This window comes from Varanus komodoensis, unplaced genomic scaffold (assembly GCF_004798865.1).
Source record: "Varanus komodoensis strain SLA01 unplaced genomic scaffold, ASM479886v1 scaffold101, whole genome shotgun sequence".
Lineage (NCBI taxonomy): Eukaryota > Metazoa > Chordata > Lepidosauria > Squamata > Varanidae > Varanus > Varanus komodoensis.
This window is the reverse complement of record NW_025335275.1, coordinates 1148933-1163106: the sequence shown is the minus strand read 5'-3', so window position 1 is coordinate 1163106 and position 14174 is coordinate 1148933. Positions and strand designations below refer to the sequence as shown.

Below are 14174 nucleotides of genomic sequence, written 5' to 3'. Positions count from 1 at the left end.
AGCTTGTTCAACACCTTCCAAAACTGTACATACAATGCCATTCTTACAAGAAGTTAACACATTTAGCTAATTTTGGTAACCTTAATTGCATTCTTCAGTGACAAAGACTACATCTGGCTTGGCAGTTACAAGTAAGCTTTCCCCATGCCTGCCTTTTTCATTACAAGGCATCCTTTGGTCAATCTTACTGTACTGTAAGGTTGTATGTGCTTAATGTAATAAAGGAGCAGGAAAACAAGTCATCACTGAAGAGAAATCACTATTGCCCATTTGGAACAGCAGCTGGTTGTAAACTCTTCTCCCCCACCCCATTTAATGAGTGGTGCTGCAAAGATAATGATGGAACTGATTTTATGTCTTTCAGGAATGTTCCAAAACTAAACTAGTAATGCCTTTCCTGTTGTAAGTGCATTAGGTACAACACAGAATTCAAAAGGCACAGAATTGGTGATAGGCACACCAATGTTCAAGCAACATGTTCAAGGGGCTAAGCATTATGGAATGCTTTAAGTTGGTGTAAAATTATTCTGTAATTAATTAGAAGATATATATCATTACTGAATGTCAATTAAGGAAGCAGCAACTAACCTTGTGCTCATTCAAAGCCTCTTCTGTATCTGAATGTGAAGCTGTCTATGCTGGTGTGTATTGTGAAGGTTGGGGACAGAGAAAGGAGAAAAATCAGGCCACAAGAGGACCAACATTCAATACTTTTTGAAACATTCTTTTTACTGAGGATGAGAATATCTGTATAACAAATAAAAATAAACACGCTTTTGACAGGGAATACAAACCTGCCAGAATAACCATTGCTGCATATGCTCTCTAATGTGAAGAGGGCAGCATATAAAACTCAAAAAAGGAAACTTTTAGAAGATAGAAACCACTGGAACTTCAGTACAATCGGATTCTCCTTTGGATCTTGAATGGTGTTTCCCAACTCCACAAGACAAACAAGTGTAATTTGGAAAGTTTTTCATCAAGTGACACATTCCAATCTTAACACTTCCTTTTCAGTGTTCTGTATGAAGTCAGTTTGCAATCTACCTTGAATCAACTATGAAATGGGAGAGGTGATATTTAAAACTTTAGTTCTGCTCAATGTCCCAAATGGATTCTTCCAACTTCTCTCCCTCAGTATGAGAAAACATGAACCAAGCTTCAGTGCTTAACTGGTTCCCTGCAAACTGAATCTATGTGAAAGGAGAAAGATCCCACAGCAAGAAGAATGAAAAATCCGCTGCTGACAAGAGGAATGGTCCTCTTCAAGCCTCTTCAGGTTCCTCAATACAGAACAACTTATTCTCTTTGTGGTGTTTCCCTCGGGAACAATGTGGAGGCTAGAAAACTTGCTGACAATACAAGAAGTTCCGAAACATGTTTCAATGCCTCCACGGGAGTTAATGCTCCCCTATGTAGCACCAAGATAAAGGCTCAAGAGAGATCCTTTCCCCTCCACTCTTCAGAGCCAAATAAATGGTCCCAGCCTATAGAGGAGAGTATACTGGCTTCCTGTGTTATTAGGTCTCTTTCAGGATGTTGATCTTGGCACAGATCTTGAGGGCAGGACCCAGCTTGATGTTCATGGCGCTCATGAGATGCTCCTCCTTCAGGAGGAGCAGAGCCTGACCATCAATTTCCTGGGAGCGAAACTCCTCTGCAATCTCTTGACAGCCTAAGGTATTCAAGTAGCAGAGAAAGCTTGTGAGAAGTGGAAGCTACTGTTTCACTCTAGTTTAAATTGATGCTATTCTAAAGAAAAGGGTTTAACACAGTACATGAAGTAATTTTCAGAACACCTATGCTAAGTTGTATTATTCCCATACTGAGATGAAGAGATAATACAGACCACATTTTTAAGCCACTGTGCTATACAAATACATGTAAAACATCGCTGTCATCTAAATCTTCAAAATTTAACAATACCATGTGCAATAAGTGTTCACTAGCCTTGTCGAGCATTCAGATTTTCAGGCCATAAAAACTGCATAATGGGAATAAAGGGGCCACTGTTGCTGGCCTTTCAGGTGCATCTCCATGCCCAGCTGTGGGAAGCTGGACATCTAAAGTAGGGAACCTGTGAGATACAGTATATCACAGAAGTGAGTACGCCCCTCACATTTTGTAAATATTTTATTACATCTTTTCATGTGACAACCCTGAAGAAATGACACTTTGCTACAATGTAAAGTAGTGAGTATACAGCTTGTATAACAGTGTAAATTTGCTGTCCCCTCAAAATAACTCAACACACAGCCATTAATGTCTGAACTGCTGGCAACCAATGTGAGTACACCCCTAAGTGAAACTGTCCAAATTGGGCATTATTAGCCATTTTCCCTCCCCGGTGTCATGTGACTCGTTAGTGTTACAAGGTTACAAGGTCTCAGGTGTGAATGGGGAGCAGGTGTGTTAAATTTGGTGTTATCGCTCTCACATACTGGTCACTGAAAGTTCAACATGGCACCTCATGGCAAAGAACACTCTGAGGAGCTGAAAAAAAGAATTGTTGCTCTACATAAAGATGGCCTAGGCTATAAGAAGATTGCCAAGACCCTGAAACTAAGCTGCTGCACGGTGGCCAAGACCATACAGTGGTTGAACAGGACAGGTTCTACTCAGAACAGGCCTCGCCATGGTCGACCAAAGAAGTTGAGTGCACGTGCTCATCATCATACCCAGAGGTTGGCTTTGGGCAATAGATGTATGAGTGCTGCCAGCACTGCTGCAGAGGTTGAAGGGGTGGTGGGTCAGCCTGTCAATGCTCAGACCATACGCCGCACACTGCATTAAATTGGTCTGCAGAGCTGTCATCCCAAAAGGAAGCCTCTTCTAAAGATGATGCCCAAGAAAGCCCGCATGGATACTGGAACCATGTCCTGTGGTCTGATGAGACCAAGATAAACTTATTCGGTTCAGATGGTGTCAAGCGTGTGTGGTGACAACCAGGTGAGGAATACAAAGACAAGTGTGTCTTGCCTACAGTCAAGCATGGTGGTGGGAGTATCATGGTCTGGGGCTGCATGAGTGCTGCCGGCACTGGGGAGCTACGGTTCATTGAGGGAACCATGAATGCCAACATGTACTGTGACATACTGAAGCAGGGCATGATCCCCTCCCTTCGGAGACTGGGCCGCAGGGCAGTATTCCAACATGATAACAGCCCCAAACACACCTCCAAGAGGACCACTGCCTTGCTAAAGAAGCTGAGGGTAAAGGTGATGGACTGGCCAAGCAAGTCTCCAGACCTAAACTCTATTGAGCATCTGTGGGGCATCCTGAAACGGAAGCTGGAGGAGTGCAAGGTCTCTAACATCCACCAGCTCCGTGATGTCATCATGGAGGAGTGGAAGAGGACTCCAGTGGCAACCTGTGAAGCTCTGGTGAACTCCATGCCCAAGAGGGTTAAGGCAGTGCTGGAAAATAATGGTGGCCACACAAAATATTGACACTTTGGGCTCAATTTCGACAGTTTCACTTAGGGGTGTACTCACTTTTGTTGCCAGCGGTTTAGACATTAATGGCTGTGTGTTGAGTTATTTTGAGGGGACAGCAAATTTACACTGTTATACAAGCTGTATACTCACTACATTGTAGCAAAGTGTCATTTCTTCAGGGTTGTCACATGAAAAGATATGATAAAATATTTACAAAATGTGAGGGGTGTACTCCTGTGATATACATATATGTATGTGTGACAGAAAGGGCAGGCCAGCAAGCTTGATTCTAGTTCAGGAGAACTGAAGGCCCAAATAGAGCTACTGTTTATTACAATTCTATAATTCAAAACCTTAAGTTATGCTTGAATGCTTAGTTGTCTAATTTGCAACTATTACCTTACCCTTGTGGGCATGGGAAAGATGTCAGACTTGCCTTGTAAGGATGCAATGAACTCGTATACTTCCTCTACACTCCAACTGCTGGGATTACTGGACAAGAAGACTGGGTTGATACCATGCAGGTCAGGAGTAGGCTGCGTCATGTTGGAGCTGACAAGGTCTCGCTCTCCATGACTGGTCCTTGCTGACAGAGGTCCTGGTGATGTAGGGGATAGAGCTTCATCATAACTGGAATTATCAGATCCTCTGCTTGAGTCTTCTTGGCCCTGCAAAATCCAAACAGAAAATAGAGCATGAGGATGGGGGAGACTTAAGAAGGGGGGGAATAATCAAATAAAAATGCAAAAAGGTAGCTATTTCAGTTCATAGGAAAAAAAAACAAAGTGGAAATCTCAAAGCTCAATATTTGTGACATACTGATTGGTATTCTAAGTGTTAAAAATGCCAAAAGCAGCATAAGGTTCCTTTCATCTAACACCTCCCTGGTGCATAGCCATAGTCAGAACTATGCAAACCAGTGCTATTGTGTCTCCTCCAAAGTAAGCTTGGCTAGTGATAGGGATGATTTGAAACGAGGAAGTAGGAAGAGTTAAAAAAAAAAAGTAACAGAGAAAATTCTTAGCCTAAGGGGGGAGGGCTGAGATCAGATAGTAGAGTGTTAGGGAATTGGCACGTGGACAAAATGGCTGAGCGCTTGCTCAATGACTTCCTGAATATTGGCTGACACACCCAGCAGGGCAAAATGAGCCTATTGTAATTCACCAGGGAGGGGCAAAGTGGGAGAGAAGGGCCTATATTAGAGCAGTGTGAAGTAGGCGGGTGGAAAAGATTGTAATCTCCCAGTAACGGCCTGGGGGGGGGGGGCAGGACATAAAAATGAGATGTGAACATGTGCTGAGTTGACTTGGAAGAAGGGAGGAAAGCCTCTCCAACTTTCTTTTTTGCAGGGATCTCAAACTCGCGGCCCGTGGGCCAATTGCAGCCCATGGGACGATATTTTGTGGCCCCGCTTGATATCAAAGTTTAGTGATAGTGTGGCCCGCGCGTTTTTCTCACACGCACCTGCGTGAGTCGTTACCCTGGGCACAATGTTCCCTCTAAGCCGTGCGCCGGGACGGGCGGGGCATGGGGGACGGGCCCTGCGGCCTTCAAAGAGCCAGTGGCCCGGCGCAGCTTAGAGGGAACACTGCCTGGGCGTTTTATATTTTTTGTCACCTGTGGGCTACCACAGCTCAGGATCGTGACAGCAACGCAAATTAACAACGTTAGTCACTTGAAACATGATTCGGGAGTGTCACCGAGTGAAGGGAAAATATATCCTGTCACCCAGTGCAAATACGTTTTGTCACCCAGCCCCAGTCATGTCTTTCTCAAAACCTGCTGTGAAGAGAAAGGTTGGCGATGAGCACAGGCAATTTCAGGAGAAGTGGGAGACGGAATATTTTTTTGTTGAGCACAGGGGCATCCCGACGTGTCTTATATGCACAGAGAAAGTTGTGGTGCACAAGGAGTACAACATCAGACGTCAATACTCAACTAGACATGCTGAGGAGTATGCAAAATACCAGGGAGATGAGAGAGAGGACTGTGTCGCCAAACTTAAAACAAGTCTACTGAGGCAACAAGTTTTTTTCAAGAAAGCAAGCAAAGAGAGTGATGCAGCAGTCGAAGCCAGCTACGTAGTGAGTGAGATGATTGCTAAGGCAGGAAAGCCATTTAAAGACGGCAAGTTCATCAAAAAGTGCATGTTACAGGCTGCAAGTATAGTCTGTCCGGAAAAAAAGGGTCAGTTTAGCAACATCAGCCTCCCAGCCAACACAGTGGCAGAGCGCATTTCTGACCTGTCAGGTAACATTTACGATCAACTGTGTGAGAAAGCTAAACATTTTCATGCATACTCAGTCGCTCTTGATGAGAGCACAGACGTCACTGACACTGCGCAGCTCGCAATATATGTCCGTGGTGTTGACGACAATGTTGAAGTGATGGAGGAGTTACTCACAGTGATTCCAATGCATGGCCAGACCACCACTCAGAAGATATTCCGCCAGCTGTGTGATGCCATTGCAGATGCCGGCTTACTATGGAAGAGTTTTGCTGGAATAATAACCGATGGAGCGCCATCAATGACAGGGAGGAGAAATGGATTCGTGGCACTTGTTCAAAGAAAATTGGAAGGAGAGGCTGTGGAAGAGGCCATTGCTCTGCACTGCATTATCCATCAGCAGGCCCTTTGCAGCAAATGCCTGAAGTCTGACAATGTGATGTCTGACGTGAAATGCATCAACCATATCAGATCCAGGGGCTTAAAGCACCGGCAGTTCCGCGCCTTTTTAGAAGAAATAGTCAGCGTATGAGGATGTGCTCTACTACGCCGAGGTACGTTGGCTTAGCAGGGAAAACATCTTGAAGAGGTTTTTTGAGTTGAGAGCAGAGGTGAAAACCTTCATGGAGAAAGATGGGATGGCTGTTTCTGTACTAAGTGATCCCAAATGGCTCATGGACTTAGCTTTTCTTGTTGACATCACATAGGAGCTGAATGTACTGAACAAGAAATTACAAGGCCAGGCGCAGCTTGTCAGTGCTGCCTATGACAATGTCAGAGCATTCTCCACAAAACTTGTGCTATGGAAAGCCCAGCTTTCTCAGACAAACCTCCGCCATTTCCCAGCATGCAAGGCACTCATGGATTCTGGCACACTATTCAGCGGTGAGAAGTATGCTGATGCCATTGTAAAGCTACAGGAAGAATTTGATCACAGGTTTGCAGATTTCAAGACACACAGAGCCACTTTTCAAATTTTTGCTGACCCCTTCTCCTTCGATGTGGAAGATGCCCCGCCGTGCTTCAAACGGAGCTAATTGACCTGCAGTGCAATTCTGAACTCAAAGCCAAGTTCAGGGAAGTGAGTGGAAAAGCAGACAAGCTTGGACAATTTTTGAGAGAATTGCCCCTTCCCTTCCCTGAGCTTTCCAGGATGTTCAAGCGGACCACGTGCCTTTTTGGGAGCACCTATCTGTGTGAAAAGCTCTTCTCCACCATGAACTTTAATAAGTCAAAGTTTAGGTCCAAACTTACTGATGAGCATCTTCAAGCCATACTGAGGGTCTCAGTTGCTTCCTCCCTCAAGCCAAATGTGGCTCAGCTGTGTAAGAGGAAGCACTGTCAGGTCTCTGACAGCAAGGAGGAGGAGGAAGTAAGAGAAGCCTATGTTCTGAAGAACCGTTCATGTTCTGAATTATTATTAGTAAAGATTGAGAAGATTGGATCAGTTGTACTTTTTTTTGGAATACTTGAAATCCTTTTTTTGTGGAATACTTGATGCGGCCCAGCCTCACCCAGACTCTACTTCCAGCGGTCCCCAGGTAAGTTGAGTTTGAGACCCCTGCTTAATTGCAATAAAAGTTTCAAAAAGAAACCTCTGCATGCCTGGAATATTTTCCTCTTCCGAAAGAAAGGAAATATTGTTTCTAACAGCTAGTACTGGGCAGAACTTTCATGCTCTCTTTGCTCCCCAACTCCTGCCGGATGTAAAGCAGAAGTGGCATTTCTTTTTAAAGGAGAACATCTCTAGCCTAACCTTAAGACAGCACTGGGAATTGCTTCAATATGAGATTCCAAGTATGCTTATTTACTTGCAATCTTATCCTAAAAAGAATAGGGAAGCTTAAGTCCAGCAGTAGGGCTCCAATCCTATACATAGTTCCGTGGGACTATATTCCAATGAACTTAAGATTTCTTTTTAAGTAAACATGCAAAGAATCCAATATCATAAATAAGAACTGGAGAAGGGAAAAGTCCCACCAAATCATCTCACTCACAACCAGAGATGACAGAAAATTTGGAGGAGCAATAGCACTGCTGTAGTAGAAGGAAGAAATGTTAGAAAGGGAGCTCTGAAAGGTACCCTGGGATGGAAAGGGGAAATCCAGGCCCATGAGGAGGAGAATCAGTTCCATGGTGAATTGATTGGTCTGGAGGCTTCCTACTTCCATTGCCCCTTTCTACTACTTCTTGCACTTTTGTGCACTTTCAGAACACATTGCTTGCTGCTGGTGCTCACGGTTACACTTGCTGTGTGCCAGCTACTGCCTGCTTGCCTGACTAGCTGCCTGGTTTGATGGCCACCTGCACTGCATTCAGGTGCAGAAGAGCTTTGCAACCAAACACAACAGAATCAGCCCCCTTTGAACCACACTTCCAAGTGCCAGTTCTGCTCTACAAGCTGCTGAACCTCTCTGGCAGTTCCTTTAACTCCTGGATGACATCTGAGCCTTGCTCAAACTCGGCTTAGCTGTTGCCATCAACTGGACCTTCCTGAAGTGAAATTTTACCTGTCTTGTGCCTGGCATGGAGGCTACCCTACCTACATCAGGATGTAAAGACAGCCCACTGCTTGGCCCTAGTCTTCAGCTTTGGCTTCAGTGCTAGGAACTGCTGCTACCTTTTGTCCCAGTTGCTGACCGTGGGCACTTTCAAGGAGGTTGTTGAGCTGTGTCAGCTCCTGGCTTGTCTGTTGTGGATGGTGGAACTGCTGTGAGGCACCTTCAGGGACCTTTGTCCCCTGCATTTCAGGCCTTCATAGATGCTTGTAAAAAGGAAGTAGGGGCAGGCAGGTTTGTTGTAGCTGATGTGAGTGGAAGATTCCTGAGTTCTGTTTTCACTCTGCAAAGTGGAATGAACTTCTCTTCTCCCATTGTCAGACTGGCTGGTTTCCACATGCAGCAGAATGAGGAGGTGGGAAAAGAACTATTTATACTATTTTGTACCACCACCCTAACCCTAAATAAACTTCATCATCTTAACCCTTAAAGCTAACTATCATTCTTCAGAGGCCCTTCTGTAGGCAGTTCCAATCAGTGGTATGATATGAAAGAATATTTTCAGTGGAGGAAAGTGCTTCCTGAAAGGTTAAGCTGGCATTGATAAAGCCTTGGAAAATCGCCTCACTGCTTTTTTACATCCTTGTTTGGTTTGGTTTTTAATGTATGCTTTTTAATAATTTGTTGTCCCATGTATTTTAAGGTTTTAAATTTTGTTTTTGTGAATCACCGAGAAAGCTTGAGTGAGTGGCTAGTACAGAAATCCCCCATTTGAGGAGGGGGAGGGGGAGGGAACTGTATGCTCCCTCTGTCTTTTGAGCAGAGGCAAGCCCTGGGGAAGTAAAAGTACAGTCTGTCCCCTCCTCCCCACACTTCTGCAATGGCAATAGTGAGAAAAACCACTGCCTGCTTCTTATGCCTTTCCAGCAAAGACAAGCTCAGAGAAAGGGAAAACAGCAGTTATTCACCCTCACCCTTTCTTGCACAATCACTAAGGGATGGGAAAGGTACTATGGAGAGCTCCATGCCTCTCTGCTCTTGCATGTTCTCTCTTTTTTATACACATTTCCTTCCTCTTTTCTCTCCCTCTGCCTGCATTTATTGCTAGTTTTTTGGATGCTTGGGAATGACTGAGACAGATGGAGCTGTTCTCTCCATACACATTACCTGTTATCTTGCTACCATCTCCTCTTTCTTGTCCCCTTGCACTATGGAAAGGGAGGTTGCATACCTGTAACTGTCATTCTTTGAGCGGTCATCTGTGCACTCATACATATATTGTGCCTGCACAATGCCTCGTTCAGGAAGATTTCTGTAGCTTAGCCTAGAACTTTCCATGGGAGCTCTGCCTCCTTTTCCCCTATACAAATAGGTGGGCTCCCGCCATTTTCTCAGTCCCACTTGAGACTGATGTTTGCCCTAATGGAGTATTCCTAAACCACTTATCACTAAGTAAATTAGGAGTTGGTAGATGAAGATGTATGCATTTATCTGTGTGTGTGTGTGTGTGTGTGTGTGTGTGTGTGTGTGTGAGCGTGCGCATCTGTGTTCACTGACACAGATGCAGGGCCGGTGAGTGAGTTGTGTGAATGCACAGATGACCACTTGAAGAACGACAGTTAGAGGTATGCAACTTGCCTTTCTTTGTTGTGGTCTCTGTGCATCACACATATGGGTGACTAGCAAACATACTATAAAAAGGAGGTGGAAAGAATCATTATTTAAGAACTTAAGACAACACTGCCCAGCCAAGGAAAGTCGTGTCTGGCCCTCATGCCCAGGCTGTAGTGTTGCACAAAAGTGGACGGTGTCACCACATTGCTGATCTGCAAAGAGCATCTAGAGGAAGTCCCGCATGGAGGAGTGTTGATGTCAAAATCGTTCTAGTGGAATGAGCCTTCAGTTGATCTGATAAGTTCAAGGATGACAGTAGGTATGTTAGCTTGATGGTTTCGACGATCCAGTGTGCCATGCGCTGGGGTCCAACCAGATCTCCCTTGGAACGGTCTGCATACTTGACAAAGAGTTGCTCTGTCTTATGAATAGTCTCAGTTTGGGACCAACTAATGAACAACAGACATCTTGGTGGAGGGCTCTTTCCATGTCCATAGAAAGCAATGGGTAGAAGGTCAGGAGAATAATCTCTTGATAGATGTGAAAAGATGATGACACTTTAGGCAGGAATGAAGGGCTGGTATGGAGAATGGCTTTTTCTCTATGAAAAATTAGATACGGAGGGTCTACTTGCAGTATACATAGTTCATTTGCCTGATGGGCTGAGGTGATGGCCACCAGGAAGGAGACCTTCCAGGACACAAGCTGCAAATCAGTCATTGAGAGTGGTTCAAACGGTGGCTTCATTAGTGCATGAAGCACAACAGAGAGATTCCAGTCAGGGATGATAGGTCAGATGGGAGGGTCCAGATTTTTCAGTCCCTTCATAAAACATCTTGAAAGAGGATGATAATAAACAGAGTATCATTCAGTGGGACCATGGAAATCAGAGATTGCAGATAAATAGACTTTCGTGGAAGTTGGTTTCAGTCCTGATTGGTGGAGAGAATGCAGGAATTCCAGAATCCTCTGAATGGAGGCAGGGGATGTATCAAAAGAGTGGCCCCTTGCATAGTCATTGAATTTTGCCCGTTTAGTAGCATAAGAACATCTGGTTGTTAGTCTTAGAGTCGCTTTCAGAATGTCCTGGATTCTAGGATCCAAATCTGCTGCCCTAGTCTTAAGGTAGTCACGGTGGATCCCTTCGAATGTAGGGGCTCAGGCTTGAGCTGAGCAGATCAGTTCTGTCGGAATGGAAATGCAGGCAGGGAACTGAGACAACCTTCTTTGTGGTCTCTGTGCATCACATATATTGGCAATTAGTGAGCTTACCTTGGAATGGAGGTGGGACTGTCATCACTGAAGGACTGGATTAGGGGTTAGGGTAGTGCTGGACAAATGTAGATGGATTGGACGATGTTGCTGCTTTCCACTGGGATGCCACCTGATAAGGCTGTATATGCTGCCATAGCTCAGTTTCAGTGGGCTTTTAATTGTTGTGGGAGTTCCAGTCCAGCTATTTCATAGGCTAGTTTGATGGTCTCCACTATTCAGTGAGCTAACCTTAGCAGTGTTATTGGATTTTCCTTTGACTTTTCCATGTTTGAAGCAGTCTTTTTGTGTTGTGGATCGGTTCCTTGCATGAGTGATAGAAAATTAAGGTTCTGTAAATGTCCAATGTGTTAAGAAATGAATGGAGGGTCAATCTTGAGGGCACATAATTCACTAGCCCTACGAGCCGTCACAAGGAATGCCACTTTCCAAGAGATCAGACTACTGTTAGACTTTGTTAGTGCTTGCAGAACTACTGAAAGGCTCTATCCCGGCATGACTGATCTGGATGGAGGCTTGATATTCTGTAGTCCTTTCAGGAACTGTATAGTGAGAAGGTGTGAGAAAACTTTGTGCTACCCCGTGGAAGGAGGATACTGCAGCTAAGTAAATCCTGATCAAAGATGGTGTTAAGCTTTTGACGTGGGGGTAATGCAGAAAGGTGAGAACCTGGTGGATGGAGGATATGTTAAGAGTCGAACCCATGTTGTTTCAAGAATTGCTCAAATCTCCTCCATTTTGCCTCGTACAAGCACCTGGTGTTTGGTTTGAGCACAGTGTCAAGGATTTGCTGTATTACTGAATGAATAGGGACTCTTGCACATACCTGATGATCCTCCAAGCCGTTAGTCACAAGGTTTCTATGTCAGGGTGGAAGACTTGCCCTCCATCCCAAGATATTATGTCTGTTCTCAACAGAAACTTTTTGTAGTTTTCGTTGGACATGAGGAGGACGTCCATGAACCAAGCCTGTTGAGGTCATCATAGTGCCACTAGGATACAATCCGTATGGTCTCTCCAGATCTTGGCCACTACTTTCGTTATCAGTGAGAACATGTAGAACAGAGTCCCATCCCACCATGTGAGAAATACATTGCTGAGGAATCCCATGCCTGCCCCTGCTCAGGAGCAGAAGTGGTTGCATACTGCATTGGCTGGTGCTGCAAACAAATCCACAGATGAGGTCCCCCATGCTGTGAATAGCTGGTTCAGGATCAGAGGATGTAATTCCCCCTTGTGTGTTGGGTTCATCATTCTGCTTTCTCTGTTGGTTATTTCATTGTAGATCCCCACCAGATGGACTGCTATGAGGGTTATATTGTATTCTAAGCACAAGTCCCATATCTGTATAGTCAGTTGTATCAGTGGAATGGAGTGAGTTTTACCCTGTTAAATAATAATAATACACCACCGTGGTATTGTTGGAAGTGATCTGATTGTAGTGGTTGTTGATCAGCTGTTGGAAGGATAGTAGTGTTTCTTGCACTGCAAGGAGCTCCAGGAAGTTGATGTGCCCGGTACGCTCTCAACTGTCTCAGACTTGTGAGCTTCTTTGCCAGCACGATGAGCTCCCCATCCCCATGGGGAAGTGTCCGTTGTTACAGTCAGATGTGGTGTCTTGGGGGTTGAAGGAGACACCACCCTAAAGGTGCAGCATAGTCCACCTGGAAAGACTGGATTGTACCAAGTGTGGGAGTGTCAAGCACTTCCATTTGGAGTCTCTGTTGGATCAATATGCCTGTAAAAACATATTGGTCACATATGGAAGTGAGCATGGTGCACAACTGAAAGGGTAGCCACCATAAGCCCCAAGAGGCATTATATCTGTAGTGCTGTAGAACTGGTCTCTGTTTGGAGGTTTATGGTCAGCCCTTGCAAAGTCATAGCTCTGTCCCCTGAAAGGTACGTCCAGGAAGCCACTGAACACAATTTCATACCAATATAGTGGACAGACTGGGATAGAGAAAGTACAGATTTTTTCATTATTAACACAGAGACCCAGCTCTTGTAGCAGAGAACAAGTGATGTGAATTGAGCCCCTTAAGTCCAATTTGGATGAGGCAGTCAATAGCCAATTGTCCAGGTAGGAGTATATCTTAACCTCTCAAACCTGAAGATGTGCACAAATTATGGCCATACATTTTGTGAACATTCTTGTAGTGGTGGCTAATCCAGAAGGCAGCATGAATAACTTTCCATCCCAACATGGAAACAAAAAAAGTGTATATAGTCTGGGTGGACAGAGATGTGAAAATATGCATCTTTTAAGTCTATCAAGGTGAACCAGTCCCCTTTTCTTTGTAAGGTTAGTATAGTTTGTAGAGAAATTATGAGGAACTTCTTATGTGGAATGTAAAAAGTTCATGCTTCTAAGGTCTAAGATGGGACATAGACCACTGTCCTTTTTAGGGACGGTAAAATACCAGGAGTAAAATTTCCTCTGGTTGGAAGTTGGGACAGATTGAATCATTTCCTTTGCTTGAAGCCTACCTCCTCTTATTGGGTGGCTGATGGGGGAGGGAAGTCCTCACTGTTTGCAGTGGTGGAAGGGATTCGAATGATGGATGGTATCTGAATTCAATGATGGAGAGTACCCATCTGTCCGATGCTGTATCTTCCAATTGGGGAAGGTATTTTGTTAAGCAGTCTTCGATATATATTGTTCCTGATGGTGAGGGGCTGGTTTCGGATGGCTGTCAGTGACACTGTCTCTCAGCATCCAGCTGCTTTTTGGAGGACCGCTGGATATGAGGAGGAGCATCCTGATGCTGCTGGGTTGGTGGTTGCCTCAAGTGAGCTGAATTATATGGCTGGCTCCTTCCAGGGTAATAGGATGGACCCCATGGCCAGTTGGGGTGAAGCCCATTTTGCGTGCTGTTGCCCTTGTTTTTTGAACATCGTCCAATTTCTCATCCATTCAGGCATTAAAGAGGCCTTTGCCATTGAATGGCATCTCTTTGATGTGAACCTGTGTGTCTTGTGGGAGAGTGGATGCTCTGAGCCAAGTGTGGCAGAGGATCGCCATGGTACCAATCAGCACTCTTGAATCGCAGTCCAGGTGATGCCATGACTGTTGATGTTTGTTGCTTGGACAGCCTCGGGGATTCAGACTGAAAGACTCTAGCA

At 44.8% G+C, this 14174-nt stretch overlaps 1 protein-coding gene across 6 annotated transcripts in view; it reads right to left on the bottom strand.

Moving 5' to 3' along the window:
- Positions 1-708: 708 nt before the first annotated feature.
- The window catches only part of PHC1 (polyhomeotic homolog 1), a 56802-nt gene continuing 43336 nt past the window's right edge, over positions 709-14174 (bottom strand). For all 6 annotated transcript variants that reach the window (XM_044419312.1, XM_044419315.1, XM_044419316.1 and 3 more), the window contains 2 exons: positions 3874-4105; positions 709-1675 (listed from right to left, as the gene is read on the bottom strand). In XM_044419312.1, the coding sequence (XP_044275247.1) occupies positions 1521-1675; positions 3874-4105 (387 nt within the window). In that variant the 3' untranslated portion in view covers positions 709-1520. The remainder of the gene's footprint in view (positions 1676-3873; positions 4106-14174) is intronic.